This window comes from Schistocerca piceifrons, chromosome 2, assembly GCF_021461385.2.
Source record: "Schistocerca piceifrons isolate TAMUIC-IGC-003096 chromosome 2, iqSchPice1.1, whole genome shotgun sequence".
NCBI classification, from domain to species: Eukaryota; Metazoa; Arthropoda; class Insecta; order Orthoptera; family Acrididae; genus Schistocerca; species Schistocerca piceifrons.
In genome coordinates, this window is record NC_060139.1 from 142,120,873 (window position 1) to 142,147,367 (window position 26,495).

At 44.2% G+C, this 26,495-nt stretch overlaps 1 protein-coding gene across 1 annotated transcript in view; it reads left to right on the forward strand.

Annotated features, from left to right (window-relative positions):
• Positions 1-26,424, forward strand: part of LOC124775198 — a 159,442-nt gene extending 133,018 nt beyond the window's left edge. Inside the window, exons 6-8 of the mRNA XM_047250037.1 lie at positions 16,971-17,182; positions 19,967-20,154; positions 26,071-26,424. Coding sequence (XP_047105993.1) covers positions 16,971-17,182; positions 19,967-20,154; positions 26,071-26,424 — 754 coding nt within the window. The remainder of the gene's footprint in view (positions 1-16,970; positions 17,183-19,966; positions 20,155-26,070) is intronic.
• Positions 26,425-26,495: the final 71 nt, after the last annotated feature.

The following is a 26,495-nucleotide window of genomic DNA, read 5'->3' on the forward strand; positions in this document are numbered from 1 at the left end:
TTTGATGACAGCCGGCCGCGGTGGCCGTGCGGTTCTAGGCGCTGCAGTCCGGAACCGCGGGACTGCTACGGTCGCAGGTTCGAATCCTGCCTCGGGCATGGATGTGTGTGATATCCTTAGGTTAGTTAGGTTTAAGTAGTTCTAAGTTCTAGGGGACTGATGACCTAAGATGTTAAGTCCCATAGTGCTCAGAGTCATTTGAACCATTTTTTTTATGACAACGGCCACGTTGGTAGTCGTCGTTTGTAGATCCAAACTGGGAACTAGGACTATTTGGCATTCGGAATATTTTATCCAGTAGCGTTGCATGTCCCCAGTGAAAACAATGCCTATAATATTCCCTTGCATTCAGCGACGCCGCAGCATCAACATGATATGGGCAGCCTCTCCATCACGGCAAGATCCATTGTTCATGGTTCATGGTGGAATCATTTCAGACATGGGTATGTCTACTTAGTACCACAACTGATGCCTTCCATTCTACTATGACCCAACTGGATTTTCATGTTTATTGGCGCAGGGTAACCTATTTTTCACTTGGTGTTCAGAAAGTTCAATTTTGCACTGAGCATAATCAGTGAGCTTCTGCTTTTTCACCGCAGGCTATACACAGTACAATGTAATAAAGGTATATGAACTGTAATTAGCGTCACAAATCTGCTCGGGAGTTACCTAAAACTGTACCATTTTTTTACTGTTGTTAGCCACTGCGTTAAATGATAAGGAAAAACATTTTCCTAGTGTGATATTTAGCATTGCTGTTCCGAACGCAGAAGTCACAATTGTCTTGAGACTCGAAAGCTGTACACGTAACTGTATCTTTCCTCAATACATCCTGATCATTAAGTGTCAGTCGGTGAACAAATCGCCGTTTTCGGTCCTACTACTGTGCGATTTCATTGTATTGGATATTGGATCTGTCAATCTATTATCAATAGTTTATATCTGTACGGTCACTTCTCAAATTTTGCCGCCTTTTTCTAAAGCTGCCCTCACTCATTTCTGCTGGTCCATAAACTAATGGAATTTTTACACCATGCCAGACGTAAGTAATGTCTACCCCATGAATTGTCAAAACCAGTTCCAATATGACGTTTCCCGAAATTAGCTGGCTGAAAGGGAGAGTTCCGAAAGGCAATAAATTTAAAAAAAGGCAAACATCTGCTGGATTTTAGGAGCTGTAGCACCATTTTCACAGAAAGTTAGCGCTTCAAGTAACTGTATCTGTGAATATAAATACACTATCATTATCGTTACCCAGAAATTACTTTTTTGTTTTGTATTATTGAAATGTGTCTGATATAATCATAAACTGATATATGGAAGACCATGGAATTTAATAATTTGCTGGCAGACTTTACTGTTGGAGATCATCTAGGGCTTATCATGTCCAGCACTAGATTATATGTCATGGTAAAGTTTCCAACAGGGATATAGGGACTCAATGCAACATCCATGGGCAGTTTCAATTCAGACCCAATTACCTTCAGTTACTTTGATTTACAAGTCTCTCTAAGCGCGACAGTAAAATTTTAACAACCAGATATGCTGACCAATTAGTTTCAGGTCATAGAAGAAAAGTACTATATCGCAGAATCAATACAACGTCTCGAACATGGTGTTCCCTCAGGTCTGTAAGTATAATAATGACACACATAACGGTCTAAAAAATGAAACACTCCTAAAATACATTAAAAACAATTTATAACTTCGCTGTATTTTATTTTATGGGCATTAGGTAGTGATACGGTTTATGTTTCGTCTCCTAATGCTGGACATATCATGAGAGACTATAATGATGCAGGAAAAAAATTCAGACCTGAAAAAGTTCAGCGAACTAAATACTTTATACTTATCTCCGCCAAGATCGGGTTGCGATGTCGTCAGACCACTGCCTAACATGGCGGATTCGCCTCTACGTGCGTTGTGTAGTTTGTAGTGTGGAACAGCTGGCAGCAGATGGAGGACATCACGAGTCCACTATTGACAGGATACATATAATTAGTTCTGCATGCTTATCTTGTTTGCTTTAATCTGCTATCTGAAGCTTCGTGGCCTCTGATGACGTCTCCAGGGTTAGGAGACGAAACATGGAGCACAGTAGTATGGTATGGCCATGGTCTGACGCCCGTGTAACAAAATGCACCTCCCCAAATGAAAGTGATAGAAATTTGTTATTTCTGTCGCTTCACAGACTGTCAAAAGCCGGCCGAAGTGGCCGTGCGGTTAAAGGCGCTGCAGTCTCGAACCGCAAGATCGCTACGGTCGCAGGTTCGAATCCTGCCTCGGGCATGGATGCTTGTGATGTCCTTAGGTTAGTTAGGTTTAACTTGTTCTAAGTTCTAGGGGACTAATGACCTCAGCAGTTGAGTCCCATAGTGCTCAGAGCCATTTTTTTGACTGTCAAAACATGACAATGCATTCTTGTAACTGACAGCACTTTAATGTAAAAAACCGGTTTTACATTTAGAATATGCCTGGTAGCTTTCTGATGGGGCTCGCATCTGTAACGGCACCCAATCACCGTGAAAAAGAAGTGAATTTGTCCGTAGCATATTTGGAGCTATGTTTTGAGAAGCAAAACCGCACTGCTTTGGAAGAGGTATGTTGCGGGTATAAGCGGCTTGCAGTTCTGGGGGGAGAATGTCGCGTTCCCGGCGGGGCAACAGCCGCCGGCCCGGACTAAGTACTTGATAACGCAGGAAACAAGGTGTGAAGGAGCAGCCAAGCGCCGCCTGAATCTGCTAAAACAACGCCGCTACACAAAACGCCTACCACCGCGCAGCTCTCTGTGAATGCCGACGTTACAGACGAAGAGGCGCCTACAAAGCCTGAATTCTCTAGTACCTGAGCGCTGAAAAGAAACAAGCGTATTTCTTTTTAGGATGTGGAGTGAGTTTCTTTCACACGAAATGGTCCGAACAAACGAAGCTACTAAAATAAAGTCTCCCCCCCACACACACACATACATACACACACACACACACACACACACACACACACATACACACACACACACACACACACTCTCTCTCTCTCTCACTCTCTCTCTCACACCTCACTCACACCCACTCACACACACACACACACACACACACACACACACACACACACACACAGAGAGAGAGAGAGAGAGAGAGAGGGAGAGAGAAAGAGAGAGAGACAGAGGCAGAGACAGAGAGAGAGAGGGGGGGGGGGCGGAGAGAGAGAGAGAGACAGATACGCTTGCTGTACTTAGAATCCGACAATGAGGCAACTGCTGATAAAAAAAAAAAAATATTGTAAAGCCGCCTACTGAAAACCTTCTACAAACAGGAGATTTGATTTTTTTTATTTATTTTTTATAATAGGGATTATCGGCATAAGAGGCAGAGGCAGAATTAGGAATGTGAATGTACACAATTCCAAGAAACGCTTGTTGCTGTACGTCGCATTTTGATGAAGTTACAAAATGGCATAGGCACTTATTCGGGGAGGGGGGGGGGATACGTAGTTTAAATTCTTCTGATGTGATGTGGAGTGCTGAACAGTTGATTCTGCAAGCATTTTCGCCAGTGAGACTCACTGGTATTTCCTTAAAACGGCAATTAGTCTCATTCTCAGAAATGAACGAGACACCAAGAATTCAACCTGACAAAACACATTATGAGAATATAAAGTACAGTGTTTCATTTTCTCTCCGATCTCACATCAAGCATAACGTTGCCTTTTAACTTGGAGGCACTTATTTCCTGTGGAAGTGATGGAATCTTCCGGCCGGGGAGTTTAACGGCCACAATATCAACGCAAATGTCCCTGTATTCAAAGCATGTTTAATTCGCTTTTTCTTGGCATATCTACAAAAGAGTTAAAGGGGATGCACCAAAATATGGAAACAGAACGATAAATGCATGCCTGAGCATAAAAAGCCTGCAGGTTTCGCTTTTGTAACTGACGACGAATGGAACCTATGCATTGTCCTCAATACGCTGTAAGCGTCAGTTGTGGTCTAAGCAGTTTTCTGAGTATACAGGGTGGTCCACTGATCATGACCGGGCAAATATCTTACGAAATAAGCGTCAAGCGAAAAAACTACAAAGAACGAAATTCGCCTAGTTCGAAGGGGGAACCAGATGGCGCTATCGTTGGCCCGCTAGATGACGCTGCCATAGGTCAAGCGGATATCAACTGGGTTTTTTAAAATACAAACCACCATTTTTATTACATATTCGTATAGTACGTAAGGAAATATTAATGTTTTAGTTGGAACACTTTTTTTGCTTTGTGATAGATGGTGCTGTAATAGTCACAAACACATGGCTCACAAATTTAGACGAACAGCTGGTAAGATGTGGGTTTCTTAAATTGAAATACAGAACGTAGGTACGTTTGAACATTTTATTTCGGCTGTTCCAATGTGATACATGTACCTTTGTGAACATATCATTTCTGAGAACTCATGCTGTTACAGCGTGATTACTTGTATACCACATTAATGCAATAAATGCTCAAAATTATATCTGTCAACCTCAATGCATTTGGCAATACGTGTAACGACATTCCTCTCAACAGCGAGTAGTTCGCCTTCCGTAATGTTCACACATGCGTTGACAATGCACTGGCGCATGTTGTCAGGCGTTGTCGGTGGATCACGATAGCAAATATCCTTCAACTTTCCCCACAGAAAGAAATCCGGGGACGTCAGATCCGGTGAACGTGTGGGCTATGGTATGGTGCCTCGACGACCAATCCACCTGTCATGAAATATGCTACTCAATACCGCTTCAACCGCACGCGATTATGTGCCGGACATCCATCATGTTGGAAGTACATCGCCATTCTGTCATGCAGTGAAACATCTTATAGTAACATCGGTAGAACATTACGCAGGAAATCAGATTACATAGCACCATTCAGATTGCCATCAATAAAATGGGGGCCAATTATCCTTCCTCCCATAATTCCGCACCATACATTAACCCGCCCAAGGTCGCAGATGTTCCACTTGTCGCAGCCATCGTGGTTTTTCCGTTGCCCAATAGTGCATATTATGCCGGCTTACGTTACCCCTGTTCGTGAATGAAGCTTTGTCGCTAAATAGAACACGTACAAAAATCTCTCATCGTCCCGTAATCTCTCTTGTGCCCAGTGGCAGAACTGTACACGACGATCAAAGTCGTCGCCATGCAATTCCTGGTGCATAGAAATACGGTAGGGGTGCAATCGATGTTGATGTAGCACTCTCAACACCGACGTTTTTGAGTCTCCCGATTCTCGCGCAGTTTGTCTGCTACCGACGTGCGGATTAGCCGCGACAGTAACTAAAACACCTACTTGGACATCATAATTTGTTGGAGGTCGTGGTTGACGTTTCACATGTGGCTGAACACTTCCTGTTTCCTTAAATAACGTAAATATCTGGCGAACGATCCGGACACTTGAATGATGTCGTCCAGGATACCGAGCAGCATACGTAGCACACGCCCGTTGAGCATTTTGACCACAACACGATATCGACCTTTTCCGCAATTGGTAAACGGTCCTTTTTAACACAGGTGATGTATCACGAAGTAAATACCGTCCTCACTAGCGGAATGTTAAGTGATACCATGTACTTACACGTTTGTGACTATTACAGTGCTATCTATCACAAAGTGAAAAAGGTGGCCAACTAAAACATTCATATATCTTTACGTAATACACAAATATGTAATAAAAAATGGGGGTTCCTATTTTAAAAAACGCAGTTGAAATGCGTTTGACCTATGGCAGCGCCATCTAGCGGGCCAAGCATAGCGCCAACTGGTTTCCACCTTCAAGCTAGACGAGTTTCGTTCTTAGTAGTTTTTTCGTTTGATGCTTATTCGTGAGATATTTGGCCAGATCTCGATCAGTGGGCCACCCTGTAAATGCGTGTATTAAGTCAGATGTGAGTATATTCGGACACGGGAAAATTGTTGGTAATTGTATGGTGGGTGCTGCTGTAACCAAGGGCGCCAAGGTGTTTGGTGTTTCAAGAATCACGGTACCGAACATTTATACCGCATTCAGGGAAAAGCAGAAAATCATCCACTGAGTCACTGTTGTATCCTAGTCAGTAATGCCACCCGAGCCCGCTGCCAAAAGGTTGGCAACATCAAAGTCCGGACGCCGTCCGCATAAGCAGCGCCAGCGATACAGCAAATCGCCGCAAGTCTGCGCGCGCCACCGCTGGCTTCTGGGTTCTTAAGCGCTGGAGTCGCGAGCGCTAGGACAGTTCTGTATTCGCCGCTTAGTTGTATACTCGCCACCGAATTGTGTACTTGCTAGACAGTTGTGTGTTCATCGCAGCAGAGTTGATGTTTGTCGTCAGCCGACGCTGACCTAGCCGCTCCGACTCGAACTAGATAGATTTCTGTAGACACGGAGTTCACTACTGTTCTGTATCTTCTTTAATAAAGATAAGTACCGACTTTTATTTAATCAGAGTGTTTGGGGTTTCATCTTTCTGTTTACTGTTCCAGCGGACCGGTCGGCCCGCTATTAAAAGTGTGGCGGTGACTTCGTAAGCCATTTCTACAGCCAAGTGTTTGTCGCTGCGAACACCGCCACAAAACTGGCGACGAGGACTTCCGAACTCGTGTGCAGGGCTGGTTCAACTGGTTCTTGTTATCCTAATTATAGAGATAAAATTTTGGGGGCTGGTTTAATTTGTGTTCACTATGTCTGCCGAATTACAACAGTTGATCTTGTTACAGAGTCAGCAAATACAAAGTCTGGTGGAAGCAATCGCCAAACAAGCGGCTAATCCTCCAACACAAAAGGAACAAGCACAGGCAGCACCACCGTTCCGGGCTTTTGATGAATCCAGAGAAGAATGGCGAGAATATTTCGCGCAGTTGCAGGCGCACATGACAGTCTACAAAATCACAGGTACTGCGCGGCAGCTTTATTTAATTTCCACTGCAGGCGTGGAAGTCTATCGACTACTTTGTAAGTTGTTCCCGGAATCCCAGCCAGAAGCTTTAGACTATGACGTTGTTGTTAACAAGCTTGCTGAGTATTTCGAGTCGCGAGTTCATGTGGCAGCAGCCAGATTCAAGTTCTTCAGATTAAAGAAACTGCCACATCAATCTAATAAACAGTGGTTAACAGATTTACGGGGCCTCACCCGTCAGTGCCGATTTAATTGTGTGTGTGGAGCTTCCTACAGTGATGTCATGTTACGAGACGCTATTACTCAAAACATTGCAGATTCTCGTATTCGTGCTGCTATCTTAAAGTTGCCTGACCCGTCATTAGAGACTGTGATGAACATCATTGAAGCCCAAGATACTTTTGACTATGCTGAGTGTGAGTTAGATCAGCCATGTATTTCTCAAATTGCCTGTGCTAAGCAAGTTACGTCACGCCCGCGGCCCCACCGGCAGAGTCAGACTGTAAACACTAGCCGGCCGCGTCATGTTAAACACATTCGTCAGCCGCGTGTGCAAAGTGATAGAGTTAAGTCTTGCCCTAAGTGTGTTCTTGCTCATCCTCGTGAACGTTGCCCGTTAAGACACGCGGTTTGTCACTTTTGTCAAAGGAAAGGACACATCCAGACTGTTTGTTTGCGTAAACGCAAGACCAATTCTAGTGCTGCCCAGCCCATGGCTATTCATGTTCTTCAAAGCCAGCCCGCCCAGAAGGTCGCGTTTAAAGACTCTTCCACGGTTCGTGTGGGTAATAATCTTGTTCGCAATAAGCCACCCACCCAGCCCTCTGCTATGCGACCCAAGCGTAATTCACACGCTGTGAAACGTGATGTACAGACTGCAAGTGACGCGGGAGTTGTTGTTCCACCCACCCAACCCACGAGTTGTCGTAAGCAGCGAACACGCGCTAAACGCGCTGATTTGTGTCTTCCGCCTCCACTGCACCGATCCAGAGACAGTGTAATAAACTATTTGTGAAGCTACGCATCCAGGATAAGACCTTCAATTTTCAATTAGACACTGGTGCGTCTGTGACTCTCATAAATAGTGCTACGTATGCGGCTATCGGCCGCCCTAAACTTTCTGTGGCAAAACGTTCTTTGGCTACTTATAGTGGAGAACGAATTCCTGTGTTAGGTGTCTGTAGCGTGCCAGCCACATTCCGTGGCAATACAAAAACAGTTTCATTCACAGTGCTCCGCGCTACAGGCAGTGTAAACATTTTCGGATTAGACTGTTTTGACTTGTTTGGCCTGTCTATCCAAGACAATGTGTTGCAAATTAATTCTGTTGTTGTTCCTCAAGACAGCATAACCGATTTGTGTAAACGATACAGTGACATATTTAAAGACGAACTAGGTTGTGCTGCGAACTTTGCCGCTCATATTACGTTAAAAGATAATGTTCAGCCTCGATTTTGTCGTGCTCGTCCAGTGCCTCACGCCCTCCGGGCACCTGTAGAAGATGAACTTCGTCGTTGGCAAAACAACGGTGTTATTCAACCCGTTTCAGCGAGCCAGTGGGCTTCTCCCTTAGTTATTATAAAGAAACCGTCTGGCAAGTTACGTTTGTGTGCTGATTTTAAGTCGACAGTTAATCCTCAGACTGTCATTGATTCTTTTCCTTTGCCTAGACCGGACGAGCTGATGGATAAGTTAGGGGAAGCTCGTTTCTTTTCCAAAATTGATCTCCGTGAAGCATATTTGCAATTGCCCCTCGACGAGCAATCACAACAGTATTTTGTCATAAACACGTCGTTGGGGTTGTTCCGTTTTCTGCGTTTGCCTTTTGGTTGTGCGTCAGCTCCAGCTGTTTTTCAGCGTTTTTTGTCACAACTTCTGGCTAATGTGCCATCGTGTTGCAACTATTTAGACGATATTGTTGTGTCCGGTCGGACGCCTGCTGAACATTTCCGTAATTGGGAGTGTTTGTTTAAAGTGTTGTCTCAGGCAGGCCTACGTTGCAACATCGATAAATGTTCATTTTTCCTTACGGAGCTGGAGTATCTGGGACATGTTATTAATGCTCAAGGCGTTCATCCCTCCCAATCACATTTAGCAGCTATTCGTGATTTGCCCGCCCCTCGCAATCTGCATGAATTGCAAGCCGTTCTTGGCAAATTGACATATTATATTAGGTTTATACCTAATGCATCACAGATTGCTGCACCGTTGCATCGTCTCCGCCGTAAGAATGTTACGTTTGTGTGGTCAGCTGATTGCCAATCAGCCTTTCAGCAGCTTAAAGAGGCTTTATTGAATGATCGTTGTCTGGTCCATTACGACCCTAACAAGCCTCTGGTGTTAGCTTGTGATGCCTCTTCTTTCGGCCTCGGTGCTGTGTTGTCTCACCGAGTCGGTAACACCGAACGTCCTATTGCGTTCGCATCTAAATTGCTAAACAAAGCTCAGTGTAATTATAGCCAACTGGACAAGGAAGCGTTGGCTATTGTATTCGGTGTCACAAAATTCCATCACTACCTCTATGGTAGACCATTCTATTTAGTAACAGATCACAAGCCCCTGACGTCACTGTTTCATCCGTCTAAACCAGTTCCTCAGCGGACAGCTCAGAGACTACAACGTTGGGCTCTTTTGTTATCACAATACCAGTATGAGATACTGTATCGCCCTACAGCTCAGCATGCAAACGCTGACGCGCTTTCTAGATTGCCGATTGCTGCGGATGATGTCTTCGATTCCTCTGACGACTCTTGCCATCAGATTGACGCCGATGAGCATCAATTCCTCCGGGATTTTCCGATTGATTATCGTCAGGTGGCACGTGAGACAGCTACGGATCCTCATCTGAGTTTACTATTACGTTTTGTTCAACGTGGTTGGCCGTCCAAGGCAAAGGACATATCGGATCCTGTGGTTCGTCGCTATTATCCGCAACGTCATCTGTTGTCTGTTTCGCACGGAGTTTTGCTGTTACGCACCGAGAATGACCAGCTTCGTGTAGTGGTTCCCCAAGTGCTCCAATCCAAGGTCCTCGACTTCTTGCATCAAGGTCATTGGGGTGTGGTCCGCACCAAGCAGCTTGCCCGCCGTCATTGTACGTGGATCGGCATTGATAAGCATATTACGCAGATGTCTACAGATTGTTCGACGTGTGCCGAACACCAAGCTGCTCCGCCTCAACGCTATTTTGAGTGGGCACGCCCTGCCGTTCCCTGGCAGCGGGTACATATTGATTTCGCTGGTCCATATTGGAATTCTCGTTGGCTCATCGTGATAGATGCATTTAGTAATTTTCCGTTTGTTGTGCCCATGCAGTCTACAACGTCTGCACACACTATACAGGCGTTGACTTCAATTTTTTGTATTGAGGGTCTTCCAGAAGTTTTAGTGTCTGACAATGGTCCACAATTTACCTCTGCTGAATTTGAAAGTTTTTGTTCTGCCAATGGCATTCGCCATATTCTTACTCCGCCGTTCCACCCTCAATCGAATGGTGCAGCGGAACGTTTTGTACGCACATTCAAGGATCATATGGACCGCCTTCGTGCTACGCACTCTCGTCAGCAGGCCCTCATCACGTTCCTGTCGTCGTACCGGACCACGCCACGCGACGGCCCTTCGCCTGCGGAGCTTCTCCACGGCCGTCGTCATCGCACCCCGGATCGACCCGCCGCTTCTGAGCATCGCACGCGTTTTCAGCGCAACGACGCCGTTTTTATCAGAGTTTATCACGGTCGCCGTCGTTGGGAACGTGGTACCGTGATAAGTGTCCAGGGTCGCGGTTTTTATACTGTTCAAGGTGCTACTGGGGTGCACAGGAGGCATCAGAACCAGTTGCGCCGCGCTGGCCGCCCGGATTCTGCCGCTCGTTCTTTGTCCACAGATTTGGTCCGCGGCGGGTTCCAGCCGCGTCTTCCGACTTCGCTGCCGCCCCCAGGGCAGCAGCAGCAGCAGCAGCCGTCGCCGCTACCACGCCGACAGCCCGTCCCGTTGATGCCTCCCGCGCAGCTTCATTCGGGAGCGCCCCAGGTGGTCGCTCCGGCGCCTGCGGTCCCTCTTCAGTCGCCACCGCCTTCGGAGCTGATGGACGTCGACCCCTCAGCCGGGCCGCCTTCCCAAGCGGTGGCTGTGCAGCCTGTCCTGCAGCCGCTTTCCTTCGGCACCCCCAAGGAGTCTGACACCGCAGCGCCTTGTCCGGCGCCCACTCAGCGGCCGTCGACGCCGCGTCAGGAGACGCTGCCTCTCTTCGTGGGTCCCGACGCCCCGTCGCGTCCCGTACCAGAAGCTGCGCCCGCGGTCACAGGCGTGCACCCTGACCTCGGTTTTCAGTCGGTGTTTCCCGAGGCCCCCCGCAGCCAATGCTGGGGTGCGGACCAGGGACTGCCACCGACAACAGTCTCCGCCCCGGTCTCTTCTGCTACGCCTGCGGCCAGACCCCTCCCCCGCCGTCGACGCTCGCCACGTCATTATTCAACGACGGTGCGGCGATTTGGGGGGGAGGAGTGTTGTATCCTAGCCAGTAATGCCACCCGAGCCCGCTGCCAAAAGGTTGGCAGCATCAAAGTCCGGACGCCGTCCGCATAAGCAGCGCCAGCGAGACAGCAAATCGCCGCAAGTCTGCGCGCGCCACCGCTGGCTTCTGGGTTCTTAAGCGCTGGAGTCGCGAGCGCTAGGACAGTTCTGTATTCGCCGCTCAGTTGTATACTCGCTACCGAATTGTGTACTTGCTAGACAGTTGTGTGTTCATCGCAGCAGAGTTGATGTTTGTCGTCAGCCGACGCTGACCTAGCCGCTCCGACTCGAACTAGATAGATTTCTGTAGACACGGAGTTCACTACTGTTCTGTATCTTCTTTAATAAAGATAAGTACCGACTTTTATTTAATCAGAGTGTTTGGGGTTTCATCTTTCTGTTTACTGTTCCAGCGGACCGGTCGGCCCGCTATTAAAAGTGTGGCGGTGACTTCGTAAGCCATTTCTACAGCCAAGTGTTTGTCGCTGCGAACACCGCCACAAAAGTCACAATGCTTACGAAAGCGTGTCATGAGTGATTGTGACACACGGTCATTAAAGAGGGCTATGACTAAAATTAAATTGACAATTGCTGCAAAAGCCACTGCAGAAATGAATGTCGCACTCGCGGATCCTGTCAGTACAAAAACAACTCGAAGGACGCTCCATAAGCAGAAAACTCCGGGTTGCAATTTCAAAACCATCATCAATGATCAAATTCTCGTCAAGGAAAACGTGGTGCAGAAGCCATAAAACATGAATTATGGAGCAATGGAAGAAAGTTATTTCGTTGAATCTGTCTTTCATCACACTGTTTCCAACTTCTGTCCGAGTTTACATCACAAGAGTGAAACACGGCCATAATGATTTAGGCAGCCATAGCGTGGTAATTCCATGGATCCCTTGGTTACCCTCCAAGGTCGCTCTACTTCCAAGGACAATGTGTCGTATTGAGTGCAATGGAATAATGTTTGTTCCCCAGTAATGACGCTGTTTCCCAAGGGGACAGGCTACTGTTTGCACAGCTCGCCCGTCCTGGAGTCGTTTCGTGAGCACAAGGATGAACTGGCGCATCTACCATGGCCTCCTAAACACGGTATTATTTTTCAGGAAGAAAACCATACAGCACCTGTGTTATCCATTCTGAGACGAGTGGAAGCCGTTTTGTACTACAACGGATTTCCTACACCTTATTAGACATGGTAATGGGCTTTTCATGTTACAATATATTTCCCAGACCGTGTTCATTACTAAATTTCTCTCATGTACGTAGATCTGCTATTGTGGCAGCAAATAAACAGAGGGAGTACATTAAATAGAAATTAATTATGTGCCTGTACCACGGTTGTGAACTGTAGATTAAAACTGAATGTGCAGCAAAATGGAGAGAATTTTAGGAGATGGGACCTGGATAAACTAACTAAACCAGAGGTTGTACAGAGGTTCAGGGAGAGCATAAGGGAACAACTGACAGGAATGGGGGAAAGAAATACGGTAGAAGAAGAATGAGTAGCTTTGAGGAATGAAGTAGTGAAGACAGCAGAGGAGCAAGTTGGTAAAAAAAAGGGCTAGTAGAAATCCTTGGGTAACAAAGGAAATATTGAATTTAATTAATGAAAGGAGAAAATATAAAAATGCAGTAAATGAAGCAGGCTAAAAGGAATACAAACGTCTCAAGAATGAGATAGACAGGAAGTGCGAAATGGTTAAGCAGGGATCGCTATAGGACAAATGTAAGAATGTAGAGGCATATATCACTAGGGGTAAGATAGATACTGCCTACAGGAAAATTAGAGCGACCTTTGGAGGAAGGAGAACCACTTGTATGAATATCAAGAGCTCAGAGAGGAACTCAGTTCTAAACAAAGAGGGGAAAGCAGAAAGGTGGAAGGAGTATATAGACGGTCTATACAAGTGCGATGTACTTGAGGACAATATTATGGAAATGCAAGAGCATCTAGATGAAGATGAAATGGGAGATATGATACTGCGTGAAGAGTTTAACAGAGCACTGAAAGATCTACGTCGAAACAAGGCCCCAGGAGTAGACAACATTCCATTAGAACTACTGATAACCTTGGGAGATCCAGCCCTGACAAAACTCCACCATCTGGTGAGCAAGATATATGAGACAGGCGAAATACCCTAAGAATATAATAATTCCAATCCCAAAGAAAGCAGATCCTGACACGTGCGAAAATCACCGAACTATCAGTTTAATAAGTCACGGCTGCAAAATACTAACATGAATTCTTTCCAGACGGATGGAAAAACTGATAGAAGCATACCTCGGGGAGTATCTTAGAAAATAGATTAAGGACAGGCAAACCTATGGTTCTAGCATTGGTAGACTTACAGAAGGCTTTTGATAACGTTGACTGGAATACTCTCTTTCAAATTCTGAAGGTGGCAGGGGTAAAATACAGGGAGCGAAAGGCTATTTTCAATTTGTACAGGAACCAGATGGCAGTTATAAGAGTCGAGGGGCATGAAAGTGAAGCAGTGGTTGGGAAGGGAATGAGACAGGTTTGCAGCCTATTCCCGATGTTATTCAATCTGTATATTGTGCAAGCAGTAAAGGAAACAAAAGAAAAATTCGGAGTACGAATTAGAATCCATAGAGAAGAAATAAAAACTCCGTAATTCTGTCAGAGACAGCAAAGGACCTGGAAGAGTAGCTGAACGGAATGGGCAGTGTCTTGAAAGGAGGCTATAAGATGAGCATCAACAAAAGCAAAACTAGGATGATGGAATGTAGTCGAGTTAAATCGGGTGATGCTGAGGGAATTAGATTAGGAAATGTGACACTTAAAGTAGTATATGAGCTTTGTTATTTGGGGAGCAAAATAACTGATAATGTTCGAAGTAGAGAGGACATAAAATGTAGACTGGCAATGGCAAGGAAATCGTTTCTGAAGAAGAGAAATTTGTTAACATCGGGTTTCTGAAAGTATTTGTGTGGAGTGTAGCATATATGGAAGTGAAACATGGACGATAAATAATTTAGACAAGAACAGAATAGAAGCTTTCGAAACGTGGTGCCGCAGAAGAATGCTTAAGCTTATTTGGTTCGGCCACATAACTAATGAGGAGGTATTGAACAGAATTGGGGAAAAGATAAATTTGTGGCACAACTTGAGTAGAAGAAGGGGTCAGTTGGTAGAACATGTTCTGTGGCATCAAGGGATCACCAATTTAGTAATGGAGCGCAGCGTGGAGGGTAAAAATGATAGAGGGAGACAAAGAGATGATTACACTAAGCTGATTCAGAGGGATGCAGTTTGCAATAGGTACTGGGAGATGAAGAAGCTTGCACAGGATAGAGTAGTATGGAGAGCTGCATCAAACCAGTCTCTGGACTGAAGACCACAACAGCATCGTGGTTATGAGTAACATAGCGATTACGCATTGGTGTTTGATTCATGCCCCGCAGGTCACTATTCGTTGAGGTGAAAACATGTTACAAATATCTTTAACTGGTCAAGAAATTATTTTCAGCTGACATAATTATGGCCGACAATCTTCGTGGGGAAGATTTCGAAATATATTTTTCTGAAACCAACATGTTTTTACGTTTCTACAGTTGTTCGGATGACATTTTCTGTGTATCGTTGAAAGCCTAAGTTTACTTCATAAGGAATTCGATCAGTTGCTCCAACACACACAAAATATTGGTTCATTTTACTATAACTCTTTAACATAGAAGTATAATACTTAACTTAAATGCAGTCCGTTTCCACTTAACGGACAACAAATTTTTATCACATTTGTCCAGTACAAGAATACTGATTGTACTTGAATAGTACGAAGGGTTGACTCAGAGCGAAGTATATTCAACTTTAAAATTTGGTACCCAATTCTGACTAATAATGCAAGCGCTGCTGGATCTGAGATATTTTCATGCTGCAGTAATCGAAAATTGCCCTCTAATGTAAGTTGTCTTCCGTTAGCGGTGGCGTATGGAACCTCGTGAGGGAGTGTTTTCGACAACGACTCTCATTCGTGACTGCGTCTGGTAGCGACTGTCTTTAGCTCGTGGTGCTGTCGTGAGGTATCAACCAGAACCTGAGGCCTCGCTCTTCGGACGACTCCACAACACATTTGTCACGTGACAGCGTGGGAGGGGGGGGGACACTTTCTTCGGGTACACATTTCACCATTGAGGAGTAAGTGACGGAACCCTTCCATACCACGATTTCTGGTGAGACAAAATGGTGATGGTACGCTGGGACACGTCTGTGTACAGAACATCTAGATATACTCTTCCATAGCTTTCTTCTTTTGTGGCATGCTTTGTTTTAGGTACACAGCACTTTGCTCTATGTCTGCTGACAGGTTACTCTCAGGGATAGAGTCTAGAATGTAAGGGATAGAGTGTAATGACAGATTTTACCAGGTTAGGTTGCAAAGTGACAACTTCAGTTGCAGTTACTTTCTACTTATTTACGTCCAGAGACTTGCGGTATTTTGGAAATTAGACATGTTACCTGAACTTCTATAAATTATCTATTTATGGTACAATACTGGCGATCGTTATCATTCTGTCACCACAATCAAGATTCGTATTCGAGACGAAATCACAAGTAACATTTCGAGAGAATAGGTACCAAAGCGTTCTGTATTACATTAATAGAAATTCCCATAGGCGAGAGAACCATAAAGTAAAAGCATAACGCGAATAATTTCTATGAGAGTATCACTAGTGTCTTATATTTTATGCGAACTGATTCGTATCAATCCGCCACCGTAGTGAAGTCCGCCCCTGGTAGCTGAGTGGTCAGTGAGACAGAATGTCATACCTAACGGCCAGGGTTCGATTCCCGGCAGGGTCGGAGATTTTCTCCGCTCAGGGACTGGGTGTTGTGTTGTCCTTATCATCATCATTTTATCCCCATCGCCACGCAAGTTGCCGAAGTGGCGTCAACTCCATAGACTTGCACCAGGCGACCGTTCTGCCCGACGGGAGGCCCTAGCCACACGGCATTTCCACACCGTAGTGAAGACTACGTATTTAATTGATAACTATATCAATATAAAACTGCCAAAGTGTTTGCGTACAACATCAACAAAAGAAATATCACGATCCCACAAAAGCAGAAAATCAAAACTCGAAGTTAAATAGTTAGTACTTGCATATGTGAAAAGTAACTGCTTTTCACAGAAAATTTAGTGTAATCCAGCATGTAGTATGTTAAGATTCCCGTTACTTTAAACAATAAAATCGGTACGGAAACATATGTTAAGCCGTTCTTAAAAGCAACCAGATGCTCCGATGTTTTAACTTCCCATCATCATTTTTGTCATCAACAAAAGCCCTTCGTAAATTTTTACCTAAACATCACAATTCTGGCCCAGAAAGCCACTGGAGAGCAGCTACCAAGGGATAGTTGAGTGACTAAGCAACAATGAGAACCGCCCTCATGAGGTTAAATTTAAACAGGGAATCCGTCTGGGAGAAAGGAAAGTTCCTTCCTGGTTAGCAATTCATGAGTGTACTGATACATCCCTGTCATTAATTTATGTATGAGTTTTCGACAGCTAAATGGAACCGCCACTCTTCGCAGGTACGAACCCCCCATCAACACGGTGCGGGACCTGCGCGACAGCGGACTGAACTGGGCTGCGACGCACATAGCGTGGCTGAATCCTCTGAGAGGCACCGACGAGCAGGTGATCATAGACCTGTGCGAGCGGTTCAGAGCGCTCAAGGAGGAAGACATGAAGGCCCGCTCTTCCACCCGCGACCTGGCGCTCGGCATAGAACGGCTGCCGGCAGGTGGGTTCTTCAAGCGCGCGCAGTCTGGGTCAGGGCTCAATCTCTGACGAAAGTAAGTAGACAAAGAAACATGTGAAATACAAACAATCCTGCTAGATCAAAATCCGTATCTGAGACAACAATAATAATTTTTACACGCAGTAGTACATTCGATAAAACAAAAAGGAAGTTCGATGTAACATTACAGAAAAAAACGGTGGGCTAGGTGCTGTAAAACCTAAGTCAATGTCAAAGCGACTGAAGAGGATACTACGGGCGACTGCCTGGATAAAGAAATATGCAGTGAACACCAGGACACTTAACACTGTGTGTGCTGTGACCTCGAGTGCCGTATACAGGACGCGGTGTACCACCAGCGAGTGCAGAGCATGGAGTAGCGTACACGGAGGAGGAAAAAACTGGTGAGCCAGAGTGCAAGAGTACTGCCATCCGTTGACGGGAAGAGCAACGAGGGACCAACTAACCCAGCCGTCCACAATTTTCAGTCAGTGTTTTATATTCAAAAAGAAAAAAAATTACAAGAAAGTTGCATGAAAAGCGTTAAGAGCAGATTGTGAGTGGTAAAGTAAGATACGGAACAGGAGCACTACAGAACTGTAGTAAAGCTAGTACGAAGCCGGCAACTTAAAATTTATGTATGAACCGCAAAACACAACGAAAATTTTTTCTCTTTCCATTAGTGGTACGCAAGTTTCTAATTTAGTGACGATATTTATGGCGACTTGGAATAACGTGCCACAGTCATGAGATAAAATAACACACATAGGTACCACTCCTATTAAAGACATCTCACTACCAAACGAAATTGATGGTAACAAAACCTTAAAGTCCACACTTTCGAAAATTCCTTTACCAATTAATTTCTAGCAGCAATAGCACTAAAGGTACACATCAAAAGTAGGAGCAATACAAAAACTGCTTAACTGAACGACGGCGATTCAAAAAGACTTACGGGAGATAAGACGTGAGAAAAAATTTCACATAATGAATGTCAGGTAAATTTTCATTTAGTGACGACACAGACAATGTCTCACTATAATGCGCCATAGGCAAAGGATAAAAAGTTAAATATATGCAAATTTCTAGTAAAAGAAGACTTTTACAGCTATTTAAAATATAAACTGTGCTGAACCCTGCATTCCTCATTTTAGGAAACAGGCACAAGCCTTATAGTGGCTAAGCCTTGTTAAGGGACACAAAAGCAATGGCAAAAACATCGACCAAGTTCAGAAATATAGATGTACAATAATGTAAGGAAATGAGACTGGTTACTGCTTCAAAAAAGGAAAGTTATTCAGAAGGGCTGCGCGCTTAAGCGAAGTTCACATATTTCTTTACCCAGGCAGTCGCTTTTCCATTGACAGGTTTTACCGCACCTACCCTGATCGCTGTTTTCTAAAATGTTATGTGGAACTTCTTTTTGTTTTCTCATTTGTACTACTGCGTGTTAAAATAATTATTAGCTTCGGTCTCTTGTTTATTTTCAGTATCACACCTGATTATGGGCATGAAAGAGCCCGAAAGCGGCCGTGCTTTAAGTATGGAAAAATTAAATGAACCTTACAACTAAAGCAGTATGTTATAACTCTATACGTGAAGTAGGTGATTCACTGTATTACCTCAAGCATTCGTCGCAGTAAGTTGCTTGTGATGCAATGGCGCCCTTGGAAATAAGTGTAACTGAATTATGAATTCTAAAAATATCTTGTCAACGTGGGATACGTGCAGTCTGCTTAACTTAAAAGAAGCAAAGATTATAAAATTATTTCACTAAACTGTGATTAAATAAAGTCGTCTTGATAACGTGTTGGACAATATAAAATATCCCCGATGAGCTGTGGCACAATTTACCGTTAAAACTAACCATCAAAAGGTTCATAGTTTCTTTATGTCGGCACAACTAAGCAACTACATCACAGATCAATTTTACGTAAGGGAATCAACATAAATGCAAGTTTAATACTCCACCCCTGTTTGTTGAAAGGACGTCGCAGGACACTATGTTTCCTTTTATGACCTCCCTGTAACGCCTGTTTTAGTCATCAATCTTACGCTGTCAGTCTGAATTTCTGAAGAAAACGACACATTCATCACAAGGGATTCGATGTGACGCGTATCACATATTATTTTATGTTTTGTACTTAGTGCATAATCATGCAAGATCACTTTAAGAATTTACCAAAGGTTTTAATGTAGTATCTCGGGATAGGAATACGCAGGGTTACAATCAGCTAGACTGTTAATTTGGTCTCCCGATGTAGAATATGGAATTGCCATACTGTTTGTTCCGATTTATCGTATGCAGTGGTACTGTTAGAAAAAAGTGAATTAAATCTATTAATGGCTGCCGATGAGAGTGGGGCATCCAGATAACGGGGAGATGTCATTTGTTCGATCACATTGTTCTTCATATCTAAAGGACAAGTCATAAGTATCTTTCTGTCTCGTAGTTTTTGTACCTGGCATTTCGAATGTCTTGCTATTAGGCCATATTTTTGTAATTATGTATTTCTCGAGTGGAGATACAGCTGCACACTGAAGTAACAAACCTGCAGACACCATTACTTCTTACATACGTCTTTGACGACAGTCCACACATACACACACACACACACACACACACACACACATACACACACACACATTTTGTTAAACCTGGTTCTTAGAGCATCTAGACAGCAATTTGTTCTAGCAAGATACAGTATGACGGTTTAAATTAAATAAGAACTAAAATTTCTTTTGACATGTTGCTCATTCTGTTATGAAACGTACGCTTTGTTTCAGGTTACTTTGCTGTTGGCGACTACATAGAAGAAGAAGCCGCCAGCAAGTGGCTGCGGCCGATGCGAGAGGACATCTATTGGGAGATGAATAACATTATGGTGCGCAAGGGCTGGCCGCACCTTCAGCATCTGGACGACCTCATCGACCGGCTAATCGACTCTGGCCTCATACTGGCCTGGGAGGGTCAGGTTAGTACTTTCAATAAACCCAATATTATTTTTGTATATTATTGCGGTACGTTTGCAGATCAATTTTTACATCAGAAAACCGTACAGCAGTGCTCGCTGTCAATTTATGTAAGTCTTTCAGCCCATCTTTAAAAGCATGAACTGGATAGTTCTCCCAACCACAGTAACATGCAGCACATTCCCACATCAATGTCCCATTCGGATACGATTTAGTTTCGTCCACTCGCGACGAGATTCATCAAACTATGAACTTTCATAGTTGGTTTCTAATCTGGTGCGGGTTGCGGGATGGAAGTTCATTGCAGCATACTTTAGGTGACATCTGAAATGTCTGTGTCCCGAAGATCGACCCAAGGTGAGTTGTGTGACTTCAGCCGTGTTACTGTTAGATTGTAGAAAGCACCATATGTAACATATAGGACTCTGTCTTTTTAAGAATTTACACGATGGCAGCTTTCTTCTGAGAACTGGAGGAATGGGTACTGCATTCAACATGGAACAGGAGGACCCCTCCCTGGCAGTGTCAGTACTGGTCTTCGTGGGCTCATTCAGGCGTGTATATATTTTAGTTACATTGGCGGTGTTTTCTCGTGCAAGTGCCACAATATGCAGCAGAGGAATACACAAGTGAAGCTGCAGCTCTGCGTAGCGTATCTTCATTTGCCCCCCCCTCCCCATCCCCCTGTCCCTTTCGTTTGCGGCTACTTCGTGGAGGCGATTTACCCTTGAGCTATGCACCTCTCACAAATGTGTGGGTTCTCACTTAAATTATGATGTCCAATCGAGAGTGACACCTGCATAGTAGGGTAGTCGTCATGTGAAATTCTGACTCAATGAAATAACACATTTAACTTGCTGAGAACTTCTTTATTATGTGAACGGTATGCTGTGATCTCTACTTGGGTTCTGCTCCTTCCTTCATCTGAAAAAGTACTGATTCCTTATAGTAAGATGCTCTACAAAGATATCCTCACAATGCATTGTATATTCTTCCACTATTAGAGGAGATCTCTTGCAACCAATAGAGAATTTCGTTTTCCATGGTGATTATACTTCATTTTGTGGAAATAGATGACACTTTCTGGAATGCAGAGTGTTTTAGCGTTCTCTGACGTACACTATGCAGTATTTCCCTGAAGGTTGTATTCTTTGTATCCCTCTACGTTAGAAACTTGCAGGTCTACGCTAAAATCGTGATGGTCTTTCGTTCTTAGGCCTGCTCTGCCACCGTGGATAATGCAAGTTAAATGAATTCCTGAAAGCATCCACTTCACTAAGATATCAGTTTAGAACTATGGTAGGGTACGTATTTGAATCAAACGTACCTAAAAGTCGATTGAAAAGTAATAACTACTAAGCTGCATCGTAATTACGTCTGTATGCAGTCGAAAACCTGTGATGTGTTTACTGACAAAATGAAGATCTTCCGAAGAAGCGGAGTTCTTGGGCAAAAGTTCCTCTAATTTGTTCGCTATGTCACTCCTTGTCTACTCTCAGCTAATAGCATAAAAGAGGGGTTATTGCTTTCATCATTCTTCCAAGCACTTTGATGTGGCCTGTCATGATCTCATCTCTTGCGCCGTTCTGTGCATCTCAGAGTAGCACCTAACTTATCGTTCTTCAGTCTGAACCGATTAAGCGGTTAACACAATGGAATTGTAGTCTAGTGGATGACGGTTCTAATGACTGAATCCAGTCAGATCGAAAATAATAATAAATAAGAAAGTTTTAAAAGAGGCATCCACTTCAATCATCTACGATATGATATTAGTTTTAACTATGTCCAAGACATTGAGAACAAGGTTAATAAATATCAATTGGTACAACTGGAAGACCTGTATGAAGAAAAATAAAAAAAAAGACAATTACAATTATATAAAGTTGTGGGTTTATCTCCTCTTGTAAATGGTTCCATCTCATAGACGGTAACTAAAATAAAAAATTACCTGTACAAGCAGCAGTAATTAAGTTTTTCAGATATGTAAGAGGCTCTCATAAAATGAATAAAATAAGGAATGAAACAATAATTGAGACGAAGGTTAACAAATGTCAACAGGAACCACTGAAAGACCTGTGTGAAGAAAAATTAGAAAAAAACACAATTAAAATTCTATAAAGTTATGAGTTTATCTCCTCTTGTAAATGGTTCCATCTCGACGGTAACGAAAATAGAAAAATAACCTGTACAAGCAGCAGTAATGAAGTTCTTCATATATGTAAGAGGTCCAAATAAAATGAATAAAATAAGGAATGAAACAATAAAATCAGATCTAAATATCTTTTCAGTTAGTGACAAGGTGGAAGAGAGTAGAATGAAATTGAAGGATCATGTTGACACAGTGATGGAAAACAAATTTAAAAAAAAAAAAAAAGATAATGAATTATCTGCCGATTGAAAAGAGAGAAGTAGTTAGTCGTCGTAAGACACTGATGGGTGTATAATAGAGATCGGAATATCTAATCCTAGGAAGTAGTTGATGATGTTACTGTCAAGTATTTTTACAAATGATCGTCTTTGACTCCACTCATCAGCATGCCAAGGATAACACAATGGCGTAAGTAAACACTATACTGTTTGACTTTCAGCTTGTCACGGCAAATTAAACCACTTTCTTGTAGTGGCGATAGTTTTGGCGACCTTTTTTCTAATCTTTGGTATCTTAATCTTTGCAGAGGATTGCAGAGTTCATTCCATCTTTTCTCTGTCGATTTCTTGTGCACCCCTTAATGAGCTATAGAAAGTGGCGATTTCAGCTCATAGCACCGACATGACTGCACTGTACCTACCCGGCCCCTATCCCCCACTCCCACATCTCAATGTGAATAGTAAATTTGCACTTCAGCCATCAAGGCTAGGTAAGACTGCATTGAGTTTTGCATTTATAAAGCGACCATGGTAGACTATGAAGAACACAATGACTGTAAATATTACGTGTACACAAGTACACTTCATCTGCTAGTCCAAATACATAAAGAAATACATGTTTTTGCACTCGACAAAAGAGAAAAAAGGTCAAATATCAAGATAGTCGCGGTTTTTGGTCCTTGTTAAACTACACGGCTCTGAAACTACACTCCTGGAAATGGAAAAAAGAACACATTGACACCGGTGTGTCAGACCCACCATACTTGCTCCGGACACTGCGAGAGGGCTGTACAAGCAATGATCACACGCACGGCACTGCGGACACACCACGAACCGCGGTGTTGGCCGTCGAATGGCGCTAGCTGCGCAGCATTTGTGCACCGCCGCCGTCAGTGTCAGCCAGTTTGCCGTGGCATACGGAGCTCCATCGCAGTCTTTAACACTGGTAGCATGCCGCGACAGCGTGGACGTGAACCGTATGTGCAGTTGACGGACTTTGAGCGAGGGCGTATAGTGGGTATGCGGGAGGCCGGGTGGACGTACCGCCGAATTGCTCAACACGTGGGGCGTGAGGTCTCCACAGTACATCGATGTTGTCGCCAGTGGTCGGCGGAAGGTGCACGTGCCCGGCGACCTGGGACCAGACCGCAGCGACACACGGATGCACGCCAAGACCGTAGGATCCTACGCAGTGCCGTAGGGGACCGCACCGCCACTTCCCAGCAAATTAGGGACACTGTTGCTCCTGGGGTATCGGCGAGGACCATTCGCAACCGTCTCCATGAAGCTGGGCTACGGTCCCGCACACCGTTAGGCCGTCTTCCGCTCACGCCCCAACATCGTGCAGCCCGCCTCCAGTGGTGTCGCGACAGGCGTGAATGGAGGGACGAATGGAGACGTGTCGTCTTCAGCGATGAGAGTCGCTTCTGCCTTGGTGCCAATGATGGTCGTATGCGTGTTTGGCGCCGTGCAGGTGAGCACCACAATCAGGACTGCATACGACCGAGGCACACAGGGCCAACACCCGGCATCATGGTGTGGGGAGCGATCTCCTACACTGGCCGTACACCACTGGTGATCGTCGAGGGGACACTGAATAGTGCACGGTACATCCAAACCGTCATCGAACCCATCGTTCTACCATTCCTAGACCGGCAAGGGAACTTGCTGTTCCAACAGGACATCCAAACCGTCATCGAACCCATCGTTCTACCATTCCTAGACCGGCAAGGGAACTTGCTGTTCCAACAGGACAATGCACGTCCGCATGTATCCCGTGCCACCCAACGTGCTCTAGAAGGTGTACGTCAACTACCCTAGCCAGCAAGATCTCCAGATCTGTCCCCCATTGAGCATGTTAGGGACTGGATGAAGCGTTGTCTCACGCGGTCTGCACGTCCAGCACGAACGCTGGTCCAACTGAGGCGCCAGGTGGAAATGGCATGGCAAGCCGTTCCACAGGACTACATCCAGCATCTGTACGATCGTCTCCATGGCAGAATAGCAGCCTGCATTGCTGCGAAAGGTGGATATACACTGTACTAGTGCCGACATTGTGCATGCTCTGTTGCCTGTGTCTATGTGCCTGTGGTTCTGTCAGTGTGATCATGTGATGTATCTGACCCCAGGAATGTGTCAATAAAGTTTCCCTTCCTGGGACAATGAATTCACGGTGTTCTTATTTCAATTTCCAGGAGTGTATATTGGGTGCAATCATGTGCGACGCCCAAGCACAGAGACATAAGACCTGTAGTCCAGTTGCCATTTCTACGCAATAACGTGCCAAATGAGGCACACTACAGTCATTTTGGTTGAGATCTAAGCTGTTAAAAGTTGGTTCTATCGACCTGTCTGATAGTTGTTTACGAAGTTTTGATACACCCATATTAATAATAACAATATAAATGGACGATCTTTGGATATACTAATGAAATTGCTTACTTTCAAGGTATAGCAATATTCTACCTGGAAAATGACATTGATAGAATAACTATTAAACGTTTAAGATACAATTACCTATGTGTAGCTCCTGTCAAATTTATTTCTTGCGGAATGCACATCTAATCAAATATATCATTAAAAAAAATTGAAGGAAATAGTCAGATTCTGTGGAAAATGGTTTGTCTAAAAGTAAGAAGTAAAATAAATTAAATATATTATGCATGCCATTTGTTGTACATGATTTGGATCATAATTTGAAGGGGCGTCAGCTATATCTCTAACATATTTCATTTGTTATTACTGTACAATTTACTTCAAATAAACATTCAACTGACTTTTTGCTTTTTTTCTAATTTTCAAGTTTTGTTCAGAAAACTTGATGTAATCGACATCTCATTTGCTTCCCTACTGTCTTCAGTCTTCACAATGTGTTTAAGTTTGCACTTGAATCACATTTACGTAATCTTTCACGCGCTAAATAGCTTGGTCTTAAAACTTTTTGACATCTCATTTGTCTTCCTAGTATCTGCTGTTCTTGAAATGTTCAAAATTTTTTATTTGATTCGGAATAAGTGATTTTAAAAACTTTTTGGGCGCAAAATAGATATACCTTCAAGCGATGAACTTTTTGACACCTAATTTGCGTTGCTAACGTTTTCTGTTCTCTAAATGTCCTATATTTAGTACTTGATTCGAAGGAGGCTCTTTTGATTCTTAAATATCATAGCAATACAGTATAACTTTTCAGGCGCGTAATAGGCCTTGAAGACATCAACCTTTTGACATTTTATTTACAATAACTGATCGTGAAATATTTCAGTTTCCGTCAAAGGACTATTTAAGTTTTTTAATTACCTTGATTACTTTCAAGTTATACTAGACCTCACGCCGGTCAGTTTCATACACAGTTTGCCTTTTTCCAGCTCTTCAATTGAAAACCACGACAAAAATCGGTTGTGTAATTTATAGGCTGTCTAGTTTTCACACTGCTCAAACATTTGACGGGAATTGAACTTTTAGTATCTTCCTCCCCCTTGGATGAATTTGTGCTGGCGCCTATGGAGGCAGAGTAAAGTATTCCCTTCGACCTCACCTCGTCGTGTTGGCAGGTGACGCGACGATGGCTGGCACCCCGAGTGCAGCTCGCGGTCCAAACGGCGTTCCGGCTGCCCTCGGCGGGGGCGGAGCCGGTCAAGCTGGGGCTGTCGCACGTGCAGGGCGAGTTCGCGCTGCTCGCCCTGGGCCTCTGCCTGTCGCTGCTCGCCCTCCTGGCCGAACTCGCCATCCACAGGTTCCTCAGCGGCGGGGACGCCGCTCTGCCCTTCAACGTCAACTTTCTAGCGGAGCCACCTCGGAAGGAAATGGCGATCACGAGGGTCTGTGGCCCGCAACTGAGAAAGGCCAAACGGTCTGGCCCTGTGGTTGGAGGTCTGAGAATGGCGGGCCGGAAGCGTCGTTCATAATAGTAGCGTGCTGCAGTAGTAAACAGTAGTACAACAATAAATAAACACAGTAGATAATGTCTGTCAAATAT